The sequence below is a fragment of the Taudactylus pleione genome, unplaced genomic scaffold (genome assembly GCF_031769625.1).
Source record: "Taudactylus pleione unplaced genomic scaffold, aTauple2 ptg001137l, whole genome shotgun sequence".
In the NCBI taxonomy this organism is placed as follows: Eukaryota; Metazoa; Chordata; class Amphibia; order Anura; family Myobatrachidae; genus Taudactylus; species Taudactylus pleione.
The window spans coordinates 467,443-483,014 of NW_028285538.1; the positions used below are offsets into that span (position 1 = coordinate 467,443).

General features: G+C 44.3%; 1 protein-coding gene across 1 annotated transcript in view; it reads left to right on the forward strand.

The window, feature by feature from the left end:
- CCDC148 (coiled-coil domain containing 148) overlaps positions 1-15,572 on the forward strand; it is a 304,783-nt gene that overhangs the window by 251,736 nt on the left and 37,475 nt on the right. Inside the window, exons 9-10 of the mRNA XM_088461987.1 lie at positions 1,506-1,644; positions 1,937-2,143. Coding sequence (XP_088318113.1) covers positions 1,506-1,644; positions 1,937-2,143 — 346 coding nt within the window. The remainder of the gene's footprint in view (positions 1-1,505; positions 1,645-1,936; positions 2,144-15,572) is intronic.

The window sequence follows — 15,572 nt, forward strand, 5'->3', positions numbered from 1 at the left end:
GATGATCCCTCCTCTATTTCCCCATATTACAATACTCTCTTATTTATGTTCATTTTCTTTTTCTCTCTACCCCGACTCGCACCCCCCTCTCCCCCTTCTTCCACAGCTCCCTTCTCCCAGCCTTTACCCAGTCCAATCTCATGTTCTGACCAATTTTGTATACACTTTGTGTATTAGTTTAACTATTTTTACGAAGTTTTTATAAGTGTCATTATTATGTCATTACTAAATGTGAATTTTTTCCTTTTGATGTAATGTATAATGTTTTGACAACTGTTTTCTATCTATACTGTTTTGGTATTCCCCAATATTGCAATTTTGTCAATTTACTGTATATTCAACTCTTATCTAATAAACAAATACTAAAAAAAAATTTATCAGAGCCCCTGATGGAATACAACTGCCATCTGTACCAATTTATCATCGAAAAGTTGGATGAGGTGTTATGGGAGCAGTTTAGTGTCTACAACAAAAAACTATTATGGATTTGTTTTTTATTAGCGATATTGTGGGAGGAGAATTTTGTTTCCAGAATTGAGCTATAGCAGCATTTGTAGCAATAAAGATATGAGAAAGTAAGTACAGTATACTAAAGTAAGTACCTCTATAATTAATTCCTCTCCATCTCTCCAAAGGGGATTTATTTTTGGGCTTAACCAAAAGATATGTAATATATCTCGGACAGCTATACATCCTCTCCAGCATACGTTAGATTCAGAAGGGCAGATTTTGTGTAACCTATCTGGGGTCAGATAAATACAATATAACAGTTTCATATACATTTCAACATGTGATGGGAAACTTTTTAATCTAAACTTGTTTGTAGATAATGACTTCAATGCTTGGAATGACAAATTGGCCAATGGGCATTCTATCTTCACCATAATAGCTTTTGCACTGTTTCCCATCAAACATGGGCCCTGTTTCAGAGCCTGACGCTCTTTCAGAGCGCTCGCTCTGAATCAGGGCGGCATTATTTTTTTTTAGTGTTGGCCTCCTGGCCGCTCGCTAAGCTGTGGGTGACCACCCACAGCTTTTGCGAGCGGCCAGATGATGGTCGCGATGGTCGGCTTGTGACGAGACCCTTGTGGTAGGGTCTCGTCCATCGCAAGCCCCAGTGAGCCGGAAGCTCACCACTGAGGCCTCCCCCAAACGGTAGGCGTTCCTTTGGGAACGCCTCCGTTTGGCCAGCCACCCCCCCTGCCCACCTCCAAAACGGGGCGAGCTGTCAATCAAAATCGACAGCCGCCCCATTTTGGTGTGAGACCTGTAGCAACGGAGCTCCCGTCGCTGGCCGGGTCTCGCGCATGCGCACGCCGGAGCCGGCTCCGGCAAGCGCAGTGGGGTTCCATCGACCCACTTGCGAGCGCTGTGCGCTCGTGGGCGGGTCTGAATCAGGCCCATGGTTCCTAAGGGCAATAATCATTCAAATTAGCTAAAAAGGGCAGAACTACCAGTTATACAGTACTAGGCTTGCTAAATACCTTTTGTGTTTTGTTTTCTAGGGGCTGCAAATGGAGTAGAGATGATCACTGTATTTATCAATCAATTATTACCCAGTATCCATGCGACCTTACCAATAGAAGGGCTTTATACATGGATATGTTGTCCAGACACCTTCCTCACAAACCAAGACAAGAGTTGGTGAGTTTTCTTTATGTTTAACATACATACCAAAAATCTTTGCCCTGACACTTCTGGCCCATGGGACCGCCCTGTATTATAGCCAAAATAGCCCTAACATTTATAGTATGGAAGATGTTACAGGTAGGAAAGAAATAGTGAGTGTGCAGCACTCTTTACAGTAAGTGTAACATTTTATCTCCAGTGTTATCCATGATTTTCCTAGTGATGTTCATGGACCATTGTTGCATGTTTGTAAGTGGGGGGTTTGCAGGGAGCTGAGCTTTCACTGACATTCCTATGCGCTGTGTAGGTTGACCATGAAAAGATCTGCGACTTGCATCGCTTCACTACAGACCAAAGAAGAGCACTGATGGATAGCTGGATCCGCTACAAGAAAGATTTTGTCTTCAAAGCCGTAATGACCATTGCTGAAGCCTGTTCTGCATATGAAACAGAACTCATTCTGGCAAATGACAGAAAGCGACAGCAAGAGATCTGTGGTGACCTTAAGGAGAAGGTAAGTATAGAATCCAGTTGAAACCATTAACTCTTTTTCAGTATATTCTAAACTTTCATATTTTAAACTTACCTCATATTAACTTGAATTTATGAAAAATGTCTGTGGTTCAGGATCCAAAGATAGGTCACCATGATACTTATAGATGTGTACTCAGTCACCTAGTGTTTTTGCGCCATATAGGGCGAGAGGCATGTTGTTACTTAAGCTGGGTACACACTAGGACGACTTATCACCCCTTCGGCCGATCTGCCATCCTGTCTGACAATTGGTAAGTGCATGCGCATTTACCAATTGGTGGCACGATTTGTTGTACCTGACATCGAAACTGGGCGGGCTTTTACATGTGCCCGGCCAGTTGTGATATCAGTCACCGGCAGCCTCTGCAGCAAGTGTCTGGATGGTAGGCTGATCGCCCGTACCCACAGCACGATCTGCAGATATACCAGCCATCGGCTGTGCTGCACAGCTGAAGCGATATGTCTGTGAACAACATCACCGCCATCGCGGCCACGATATATTGGCCGATAAATAAACGGCCGATATATCAGCCATTGTGTACCCAGCATTAGAATCTCTGGCACAAATAACTATTTGTACTTCTTCCTAAAGTTTGCATCATATTTGCATAGTAGCCGCATATAAAGTTGCGTACAGTGTACCAGGTGCACCACATTAGAACTTTTGTGGCAAAGCAAATGGTCTAAGGTTACAGATTAAGCATAATGATATGTGGCATGCGGCATGGCGCAGGTAGCTCATATTAGAACTCTGTCTTTTGCACGTTTTACCCAGATTAGTGACTGAGTCACACTCAGAAGTACATAAAATGTCCATGTCAGTAGTCAGTGTACCTGTGCATTGTACTTTTGACTTATTAGTGATGCAAATAAGACACATTTTAAGAAAAAGTCTCTGTTGGGACCCCTGGCTTGGCTAAGTCGCAGTGCACTAAAAGGAGCTATTTGGTGTGATTTGAGCACAGGTGTATGTAGACACAACTGTATCTCGGGTTCTTATAATAATATATTATAAACTCAGTTTATATGTGTAGCGGGTAAGTTCAGACGACCAATGGGAGATGATGCAAACAGGTAAGCTTTTTGTTCCAGGCTTGAAAAGGCAGAGCCAGTGTAATGACTTCTTACATAAGGCAAACACAGTTCAGGAACAATAATACAGCTTACATGGGACAGCAGTTCAAACAAGCAGAGTATTCCCAGCACAGTCGTGGTTCAGATTGTCCAGCATAGGGAGAGCTGCTAAAGGTGCACTCTCTCCCTCACATTTCCACTGACTAAACTTACCATGTTTTTATACCTTAGCTCAGTGGTTCCCAAACTTTTTTGAATCATGGCACCCTAGAGTATCAGCATTGCTTTCATGGAACCCCTAAGCCAAAAGGTTGTTATTGAGAAAGTCAGAAAAAATGTAGTGAAGTAGTAAAGTGAAGTAAATTGTGCTGAACTGTCATCCTTAGGTTCAGTTATGTAATGGGGACAGGTTTGAGCTTCTGTTTGCCCACATATTTACATTACATTGACCATAAATAATTTGATTTGGTGCTATACCACCAACCTGAGGCACCCCTGCAAGTGTCCCAAGGCACCACAGGGTGCCACGGTGCACAGTTTGGGAACCACTGCCTTAGCTGGTCTTAATTGAGGTAAGGGTGTGGTTCCTCCCTAGCTACAGGGAGGTTAACCCTTTCCTCAGGTACAAATCCACTCTGTCACAATATGATCAATTATTCATTTCAAATGAAAATGAAAAACACAGTTAATTAAAAACATGGATCACAAGGCTGATTTATATACATAATCCAGGTCCTGGCACAAATAATAATACTTTTCTGTAAACTTTTTTTAGCCTATTTCCTATGTCCCCACTCGCATAATATCACTCACTGAGCTCACTCATGTCCTCGTCCATTTCATCCATACTAGGAGGCAGAGCCACTCCATCTGGTGCTTCTCATGCACAAATGTGGCATCACCTAACCTATACAGAAATTATTATTTACATTAATATGTACATAATGTTTATATGTTGTGGTTTTTTTTTATCTTTCTGCGGTTCTGTTCATTAGCTCTGGGACTTAATTTCACATTTATAATTTTTGACGATACCTTTTGTATATTTATACCAATATTGTAGCATATTTGCATTCTATTAAACTGTACACAGAAAGATGTCTTTAACTTATGCTACAAAAATCCACATAGAATCCAGACATGGTCACAGACGCTGGAGTTACTGTCACCCAGAAGGCCTTGTGATATTGTTTATGCATTATTGTTTAGGAGAAGGCTGAACAGCGCCAGATTACTGTACCTTCACGCCAACATAAACACCCACCTGCCAGCAGTGTATGAACTTTTAGACCTAGAGTGGTCATCCAGGGGCCCCCACAAGACCCCATCCTGCTAGGGGGGCCTAACCAGGCACCCGGAACCCTTACTCACCTGGGTCCGCACTTAAGTCAATTATGCTGCCATCAGTGATTTGCCTGGCTTGGCAGTGTCACAAACATGATTAAATGATATCGCAACACTGCCGTCAGTTTTGAACTTTGGACTTGAGTCCAAAGACAGAGCAGGATGGGCAGGGGTACAGTGGTTGGCCTCCAGAGACAGAGCAGGATGGGCTGGGGTACAGTGGTTGGCCTCCAGAGACAGAGCAAGATGGGCTGGGGTACAGTGGTTGGCCTCCAGAGACAGAGCAGGATGGGCTGAGGTACAGTGGTTGGCCTCCAGAGACACAGCAGGTTGGCCTGGTGTACAGTGGTTGGCCTTCGGAGACAGAGCAGGATGGGCTGGGGTACAGTAGTTGGCCTCTGGAAACAGAGCAGGATGGGCAGAAGTAAGTTATTCTCAGGGAGGAGAATGGGAGTAGCGCGATAGGAGGACAGGTGGGAGGTTGGATGCTTAGAAGAATGATTTTTGGTGGGGGCTTCCACAATTTATTTGCCCTGGGGCCCCCACATACTTTCATCTGGCCCTTGGTTTGCACTCTGTCTTGAAGTTCCAATTGAGAATTATGCATTTGGTGCTAATAGTTTTCTGTGCAGTGTTGCTGCAGGTGGTGCAATGTGGTATTGATGGGTCTATAGTGTTTCTATAGTGTTTTCTACACAATGTGACTATCAATGTGGAGTGTGGTTGCAATATGGCTGTCTCTGAGGTATGTCACTTGGAGGGACCCTGAAAAATCTAACTATGATGACACAGTGTTGATATAATTAGGGCAATTAAATGATCAGGGGTTTGGGCCATAAGCAAATCTTCATAGCATCCCATTTACTCTTAATCTTTCTGTCACATACCCAGTTCCAAGATACTCCAATTTGTAACCGCTGTCCATAACTTTGTCAAGCTCAGCTCTCACTGTGTGATGTGGGTCTGACACAGAATTAATAAAAAACCATTGAACCGGGCCTGTCTACAGAGATGATTACACGCCCCGGGTATCTGTCCCACTCACTATTGCTCACTATTGTCTGCCACTAAGCACATTGTTTCATTGTTTCAGGAGCAACACACTCCAAGTAGGAAGTTTCTGATCTCAATTATAATTAGAGATATGTAGCATGAATTAGCCAAATCCACAGGCAAAAAAACCCAATAAGAATCACAGAGACCAATCTTATTAAATTAAGTTTAAATTGAGAAAGATACTAACAGTGCTGAAAGCATATGCAAAAACAATGGATAAGAATGACATACAAAGATATTCTTAGGCAAATAATTTCCGCAAAAACAAAAAAGGAAAAAAATAACAGAACAGTCTCACTTACATGATTCTAACTGTTTAATGGGATAAGCATAAGAGGAAGCAATTCCCAATATCTGGTTGGATTAAAAGAATTGTACCAATGATCTGCATTTGGGTTTGGTATTTATCCCTTTCTGGGTGTCAGGTTGCCCCACCTCCCCCATCCCTCTTGCTTTCTGTGTCAATGCAAATCAGCCAAGATCATGCTTGCCAATACAACATTCCTTGTGTGTGTGTGTGTGTAAGGGGGTGAGCATGCTGCCACTATGGTTTTTCTTTTTTTTTTTTGGGGGGGGGGGGGGGGCGGTTTGACACTCCCCAGGCTAACCTTATGTTGGTGAGAATAACAGGCCTGAAATGTATAAGACCCCATAATTTTGCAATCATCTGTCTGTTGGATCATTTGCTGGCAGTCCTACTGGGCTATACATAAATCTGCCAGCCTCCCCTCATATGGCATCTTCTCAGACAAATAATTGCCCCAGCAGCTGGACATATATGTAATGGTTAATTCACATGGACCATGCTGGTGATTATAATAAATACAGTTAATAAATATACAGGGTTCCATGTTGCATAATATTTTGTGATCCATTACATACTGTAATCATGATACTGGCACCTTTATTGGACAAAGTTTGTGGAATTATAAATTGGCTAGTTCTGTGATTTACTGGGAAAATGCACATTGTGGTAATTTACATTCTTAGTTTTTCCCTTAATATACTGCATTCATTTATGTCTTAAATTAGTTATATAGTGAGTGAACATTGAGACTTTATTATATGTGTCATGTATAGCTTGTTTTATTACACTGGTAGTAGACATCCCCCAAAATGGTCCCTACACACCTGCGTTGTTGATGGAATTGCATTCAAATATGGTGGAAATTGAGTTTCCTTGTGGAACAGACCATTTTTATAAAGGTGCAATGTTCTGGCAATAAAAGTTCAAGTCCTGCTTTTGCTTAACTGCACTATACTCAGGGGCGCCGAGAGGGGGGGAGCGGGTACAGATTACCCGGGCCCGGGCTTCCTGAGGGGCCCGGCGGGGGCCCGGGTCCGACGCCGCCCCCCCCTCCCTCACAGCAGCCCAGCACAAAGCGTGTGCTGAGCTGCAGTTGGAGACTGCTCGTGGCTGCTGAGCAGCAGCCACAGCAGTCTCCTATGCCTGTGCGGGGGAGCGATCACACTGATCGCGCCCCCCCTGGCTTTGCGCCGGGCTGAGGGGGCTCAGAGCGCCCCCCTCCCCGGCGCGCGGCGCTGCAAATCTTTTTTATTTATTTTTTTTCGGCAAGGGGGCGTGGCCACGCCTCCAGAGATTAGGCCACACCCCCTATTACCGGGGCCCGCCTTGGCTCTTGGCGGCCCTGACTATACTGTATGACTCGTGCTGAGCTGGGAGTACATCCATTTGCTTATTGTAAAGTCAGAGCCGGCCCTAGCTAATTCAGTGCCCTAGGCAAAATTTTGTCTGTTGCCCCCTAGCGCATATATATATATATATATATATATATATATATTACACACATACACACACGTAATAAAAGGCTGGGACCCCACCTTGCAGTTCCACCAGCCCCATTCCCCCAGACCTAGTGATTGTCTCAGCCCCATTCCCCCAGACCTAGTGTGTGTCTCGGCACCATTTCCCCACTGTGTCAGCCTCATTCTCCCCTCAGCCCCAGGGTGTGTCAGCATCATTCTACCCACCAGCATGTTTCCCAGCCCCAGCGTGTCTGCCTCTTTCTCCCCCCAAGCCCCAGAGTATGTCTCAGCCTTGCCTTCCCCCTCCAGCCCCAGTGTATCTCAGCCTTCTCCACCCAGCCCCAGTGCGTGTCTCAGCCTCCCCCCCAGCCCCAGTGCGTGTCTCAGCCCAGCCCCAGTACGTGTCTCAGCCTTTCTCCCCCCAGCTCCAGTGCATATCTCTGCCTCACCCCCGTCCCCAGTGCATGTCTCAGCCTCCCCCCCATCCCCAGTGCGTGTCTCAGCCTTCCCCCCCAGCTCCAATGCGTGTCTCAGCTTTCCCCTCCCCCAGCCCCAGTGCATGTCTCAGCCTCCCCCCAGCCCCAGTGCATGTCTCAGCCTTCCCCCCCAGCCCCAGTGCATGTCTCAGCCTTCCCCCCCAGCCCCAGTGCATGTCTCAGCCTTCCCCCTCCCCAGCCCCAGTGCATGTCTCAGCCTCCCCCCCAGCCCCAGTGCATGTCTCAGCCTCCCCCCCATCCCCAGTGCATGTCTCAGCCTCCCCCCCATCCCCAGTGTGTGTCTCAGCCTTCTCCCCCCATCCCCAGTGCATGTCTCAGCCTCCCCCCCATCCCCAGTGCATGTCTCAGCCTCCCCCCCAGCCCCAGTGCATGTCTCAGCCTTCCCCCCCAGCCCCAGTGCATGTCTCAGCCTTCCCCCCCCAGCCCCAATGCGTGTCTCAAGGTGCGTGTCTGAACCGTTCACCCCCATGCCCAGTGCGTGTCTCAGCCTCCCCCCCCAGCCCCAGTAAGTGTCTCAGCCTTCCCCCTCCCAGCCCCAGTGCGTCTCAGCCTCCCCGCCCCAGAGCCGCCACTTACCTTGGCTGCTTCTTTTCCGCGGCTCCTCTCGATCCTCTCCTTCCAGCAGCCCGGCCCCTTGTTATGACACGGCGCATGACGTCACGCGCGCCGTGTCATAACAAGGGGCCGGGCCGCGGCGGGGGGTGGCTGTTATGTTGGTGGAGCCGGAGCGGCCGAAGCGGGTCCGCTCCGACTTCAACTATTTAAATAATGGGGACCGGGTCGGAATGAGCTTCTGTGCAGAAGCTCATTCTGACCGGCTGACAGGTACGCTGCCAGGTCGGAGCGGAGCACCGATCGCGGCAGCGGCAGAGCCTTGAATGCCCCTAGGCATTCAAGTCGCCATTAGGCATAAGCTTATAATGCCTATGCCTAGGGCCGGCTCTGTGTAAAGTACACTAGTTTGTAGTGTGCATGCTCAAGTAATAAAAGGTGTACAACTAATCTTGGAGTGGTGGATCAGGTAAGAGACAGGGTGAGCACATGCAAACAGAGGGCCTGATGCATACGTAACTGCATACTCTCACGGTTCGCAACTGCTAAAATATACTAATACAGCAGGTGGCAGATTTTGTATTGAGATGCCCACCGGAGCCCTTGTAGCTGCCCGCAACTGCGTACACAAACGCAGCATTGTAGGCAGATCTTCAAAACATCGACACCTGGAGTAAGCCTATGGTCATTCAGAATAGCTGTTGAAATAAGAGACGCTGAAGCTTTGTCCTCTATGTGCGTGATCACAGACGCTGGCTAGTACACGCACAGAAAACAGCCCCGACACCCCCGCACTTTGGACGGAAGTCCCTGTAACTACCCACAAAACGGTCTCTTCCTGTCAATGAATTTAGAGTGAATCCTTGCAGTGATTAATTTGCAGTGTGTGTACAATGTGCCTGTGACCACGATAATGTGCCTGTGACCACGATAATCGCTCAACTTAGTAGAAATCGGAATAGCGTTCAACTCTGAATCAGTCACAGAGTACTATAAGAGCACATTTGTGGCCTGTCAGTAGCTATATCACTTGTAGGTGCCTATGGGCTGGTGCAAATACAAACTACTGGTGATGATGGCAGCTGTCAGGCCTAGCTAGCTGCTTCTTACAGATGTGTCCACATACACTTATCCTCAAATTATGCCAAATAACCTCTTTAGTGCGCCATGGACTTTGTGACCATATCCTAGTACCTAGCACACCAGAAGCAAACTAAGGCCCGTATTCATTTGCCGGTGAAAAGTCCTGGATTTTTCGCCTGCTGGACTTTCCGCCTACATCGTGTGTTTTTGGAGAAAACACTTTCCGCGCACGTGACCGCTTTTCGCCATATTCAATTCCAAAGTACGCAAAAACGCATCCCGGCGAAACTGAAATACAGGCGAAAAGTGCTGTCAAATTTGGGGAAATCATCCTGACACCCCCCCAAAAGATGCACTGACATGGGGGATCACTATGGATACCCCCGGCTAGCCCTGCTGAAGGTATTTGGGGTGCTTAAATGCTCTCAATATTTAGCGTCTTTGCACATGTGGTGAAGAATAGCATTTAGCAGGGGTTTTTTTGCAAAAATAAGTAGTCCCAGCAAATTTGGGGTACATGAAAATGGGTGCAAGCATGGTTAAAAATCACTAAAGTGAGGTTTTAAAAACCTTAAAAAATGCACCTTCAGCAAATACCTGCAATAAAAAAAAACACCTGGGGCATACTTGGTGGACCCCCTGGAATCTATTTCGCTAGTTTTTAATTTTGTCCCCCAACTTTGTTTTTTTTTCGCCCCATAACGAAAGTACTTTTTGGGGGTGATCTAAAGTATTTTTTTTACTTTTTTGGATGCAGTTTACCTTTGGGGGACTGTCCCAAGGCTGTAGGGGTGTTCCCGCAACTTTGCACCCCAAACCCCCAATTCTGCACTTTTTTCCACCTCCATTCAGAGGCGAATCTTTTCCCGTGGTTACGAGGTGCAGACTTTTCGCACTGGCGAAAAGTGTTTGCAATTGAATACGGGGATAAGTTTCCGCCTGGCGAAATTACGTCTACGGCGGAAAGTTTTTGCCGAAAACGGCTTTTCGACGGCAATTGAATATGGCCCTAAGACGCAAAATTTTGTAAAATGGAGGAAAAAGTAGCAGAATTGATGGAAAAAATAAATAATTTGAGGAAAAAGTATTCAATCTATGGTAAAAAAGGCAAAAGACATGTCCGCTATGAGTAACCTATGCCATGTATCATTATGCTTAATACTAATTTATTTGCTACAAATTGCTTTTCCTCAGTATTTAGTACACTGTAAGCAAAGTAAGACGTAAGAAATGTAGGAAAAAGAGCACAGCACAAGAATGGCACCAGGCGCCACGTGGCACAAAGAAGATGTTTGAGGACAAATCTGTATTGGCTGATTGTGGGTTCACCTGATTTTTAATTGATTTGACCTATTATATACAATTATTTATATGCACATTTTAGAAGTCACGTTTCATTACTGACGGCAGTCTCAGTGAGGATTTGGCCGCAGTGTGATTGACAGGCAGCATTTGTGGGAGGTAACAGGGGAGTGGCGTAGAGAACACCGGCGCGTCTCAACCGTCTTGGGGGCGTGTCACAAACTGCGACCACAATCCCGTAAGCAGTTGCAAATGCTCCAGCATCTCTGTTCCGACGGCCATTCTGAGTAGCCATGGTGTCACAGAACTTTGATAATCAAATGATCTGTGACCAATGTTGCGTCTTTGTATGCAGTCGCTTGGATTTGTGAAGCCGCCGGTGGGCATCTCTATACAAATCCTGGTGGCTGCCACTCTTGCATATCTTTTGCACAGCTGCTGCATACACATTGGCATTACATTTAGCACAGGCTATATCTCTTAGCCAGGCCCCCTGTTGGGTGTATCTGTATCTGGGTGTAAGTACACCAGAAGCAGACCTGGCACATATGGAGCGCTGGGTGCATTTTGTGATGCTTCCAATTCAGCATCTGCTGTTTATACGTGCAGCTTTTTACAGCTTGTTTTTGATGCTTATGTGTCCAAATTGGCATTAGCCGCTGTATTAGTAAATCCACACGTCACAGAATGACCAGAGCTGGGATGCTGACGGTTATTCTGCTTAGTGAGGCTGGGGTAGGACTGGAAACACTTAAAGCCAAATTCTGCTGGCAGAATATTCCAAATTTCACTGCCAAACGCGGAATGAGATGAATATTTTGTGGAAATGTAAAATTTCACTGAACTCTAATTGGTAGACATCTGTCTAGACATGCAGCTCTCACCAGGCATACCATTCAATCAATAGGTTGAAACTTGATTTCTGCCACAAGGTTGTAGTGTAAAAAGTCCATATATGGGGGGGGGGAGCTAATGCTTTCCCTCTAAGCCCCCATTAAGTAATGAAGATCCCTGTTGCAACCCGCTCCTGTCATCATAATATGCATCTTTACACAAGTCATCCAGACAAGTCATCCAGACATGAGGAAACGCTATGAATGCTGACTAAAACTAAGTAGCTTTTTTATACTTTTATAAATAACCTCAATTGTAAATAAGCATTGTAAATTATTTGGGCTGGACTGAGAGGGTTTATGGGTTACAGGCACATGGTGGCAATTTGGTAGTAATTCATAGCGGAGCAGAGCATTACTGCTGATCTATGTTCGCTTTTAGTAAGAGCACTGTACACGCAGGGCCACATACCCACTAGCAATAATTACATGCGTTTTACCTGCATTTAGAGCACCAGGCTCATGCTAAGTATTAAATATATACTGCCTCCTGCTATGTGACCGACAGCTACTGTAACTTCTCATGTTTATTATTGAGCATGGCTATTTTTTATGCTGTAACATTATAAGAATCTTTTGCATATTCAGTTGATGTGCTGGTCTCTTCCTTGTCCTTGATAGAACTTGAATATACTGTGTGCGTGCGTGCGTGCGTGTGTATGTACGGTATATATATATATATATATATAAAATAACAAATTACAACCCTTCAATGCGCCTAAATATAATCAAAATTAAAATCCGACTCTAATATGACAACAGCAGCTCGCCTCATATGATCCCAATCAGCGTGGGTCTAGAATTAAACAGAAAACAGACAAGGGAGAAGGCGTTTATAGGGCTCGATTCAATTAGGTGCGAATTACTCACTGCGTAAGTTACAGCTGGGCTGCGAGCTAAAATGTACAAGTTCTGTTCCGTTGCAACGGCAACTCGCCCCCTTCACACCTTATTGGATCGAGCCAATAATATTTGTTGGGGAACCTATATCTGCAGTGAACCCAGTTATATGGTGATGGTCACCTGTCATAGAACGCCGTTATTCAGGCAGTCAGCTAGGAGCTCCCTCTTTGAAGAGTGCAGCATCTTTCCAAGAGCGGTTCAATAACTATGTGATATGCCTTACTAATATTGCTTTTATGTGCTAGTTTTTAATCTTGTATTTTTTATACATTAGATAACCATATGCTACACGTGGAATATCTGTGGTATTATGGTGCTGGGCTATGTTTGCAGAGAAAGGGAAGACCTTTACCATTGGGAGACAGAGGGGGAATTCCTTTACAGAGATCAGATAAGCTATAAAGAACTATTTGAAAGCATAATATTTTTTGGGAATAATTCGAAACAAATATAACATACTACACTGTAAGTGCCTTCTCGTGGTGTCTGCACTTGGAGACCCACAAGTGCCAGCATGCCCTAGAAGATAGGGCCTAATAGCAACTGTGGTGCACCTGTAAAGAAATATTTAAAAAAACTGCAGCACTCATACAACAAATTGGGGAAAAAAACTTTGCTAAAAATAAAATATCCCCGAGACCCTTCTTTTACATGTTTATTACTCCTATGGTAAAGGTCCTCTTCGGTCCATGTAGGCATACAAGGGTACTTGGCAAAATCAAAAACGATGTTACTTCTCCCTGTTTGTGCCCAATGTTACTGAGAGGTCACTCACAAATCACGGACACATTCCATAGGAATGAATGGGACCGTTCTGATTGGTCAGAGCATTGATTGCTATGGAGAGTGTCCGTGAGTAAACGAGGGGTCTCGGGGAGTTTATTTTCATTATTTCCAGCAAACTCACAGGAAACACTCTGGCAATGTGTGGCTTAATATCCCGCCACACATCGCCAGCAGGTTTCCACCTAGGTCTCTAAATAACCTATTACATTTTGGTCTGAAATTTGCCAGAAACTCGCCGTGAGTTTGAATGCGCCAGGAATGCAGGCCCTATTACTTTTATCCCATGGGGTCTGTTTTTTTCTGTTTTTCATCACTCAGTGTCACTCTAACTCATGTCAGGTCTAAAAGGTTGTTAATGGTGGACATATCTGTATAGACCTTGAGTCATAAAGAAGGAAGACTCATTCTAGTAACAAATGTTGCTTCTTAAGGAAGGCACAAGTGAGAGCTTTGAAACTTTGAAGTCACTGTCATTTTTTGACATGATAGTTCCTGTGAGTTGAGAATGGAATTGTCAGTTTTCACTTTCATGTTCTGTTCCAGGTGACGGAATAAGAGAGGCTTTTGTCAAATGAGGAACAGACCTGAATAGCTCAGATGTTTTGTGAAAAATACTGATTTATCTATATCATATATAGCGTTACCCCTCTAAACTTTTACTGTCTGTATTAACTCACAATCTTACATTCATTTACAACGTTTGTAACCAAAGAGAATTGGATCGTTAAAATGTGAAAAAAAGGCAATTTTGGTGTTCTTGTCAATATATCGTTATTTATCATAAATAATCATTACATGGAAAATAGTGTCCTGATACACAGAGTTATTACTGCCATTTACTAATATATATGTAAAAATCATAATTTTCGATAGAGTTGTGTTCATGGGGGTGCATAATTTCCCTGCGCACATCAGACTTCCTGTCATTGCTCCCATTGAAGGAAATATGAAATCGCTGATGACACATAGCAATAGTTGATACATTTTCATAGTAAATTTACAATGATAAATAATTATTTTATATGTATGTTAGATTTATTGGTCACATAAATGATCACTTTGCTATTTTATCCAAATTCACTGTATTCAACTAAAGTACATTTACACATCTGCACAAGACCAGCCTATCTTACCTACTTACTTGTTACCTGCTTGTAACAGAGGAAGGAACCTCGTTACTTGATGGCGGTGACAAACCCGTCGCTATGAGTTTGACCGTTCCTCTCGCATAGACATAGGCACACTTCTGTTGCGCTTAGGCATTGTGTGCACAGAAATAAATAAGTATATTCATCTGTATAAATCTTACTGTGCACCTGCCACATATGAGTACTCTTATGACCTTATTCAGCAGCGGAAATAATGCCGATATTTACGCAGAACGAGCAATTGTTTCCCATTGCGCATGCATGTACGCCGCACATGCAGCGTTTGCAATGTGATTATGTACGTAGACACACTAATGTCTCTGGCACCCCATGAAACCCCCTCTATCCCAACACCATCCCCCTCGGCCTAAAAACCCTAAACCCCCACACCGCAGGGTGTATTAGATAGACTCACTTAAATTTCAAGATGCTGTTTAGGGACATGTACAGTATCTGATGGTTCTTGCTCTTTTTGTTCACTGCTGTACCCTGTTGCTTTGATTTGAAACATATTGACAAAGACATAAGCATGGGCTGAAACGCCGACTTTAGTTTATGTGAATCTATCTAATAAACACACCTTGCTGGTCTTTGGTGAGTGCTCACTTTGCTTCTTGTAGCCGCCTCGGGATAGATTATATAAATATATATATATATATATATATATATATATACTGTGTGTGTGTTTGTGTGTGTGTGTGTGTATATGTATATATATATATACATATATATATATATATATATATACACACACACACATACACTGTGTATACAGTCAGGTGCATAAATATTGGGACATTGACAGAATTTTCATATTTTGGCCTCTATTCACCACCACAATGGCTTTGAAATGAAACAAACAAGATGTGCTTTAACTGCAGACTTTCAGATTTAATTTGAGGGTAATTACATCCAAATCAGGTGAATGGTGTAGGAATTACAATGGTTTCTGTATGTGCCTCCCACTTTTTAAGGGGCCAAAAGTAATGGGACAAACTAAACAA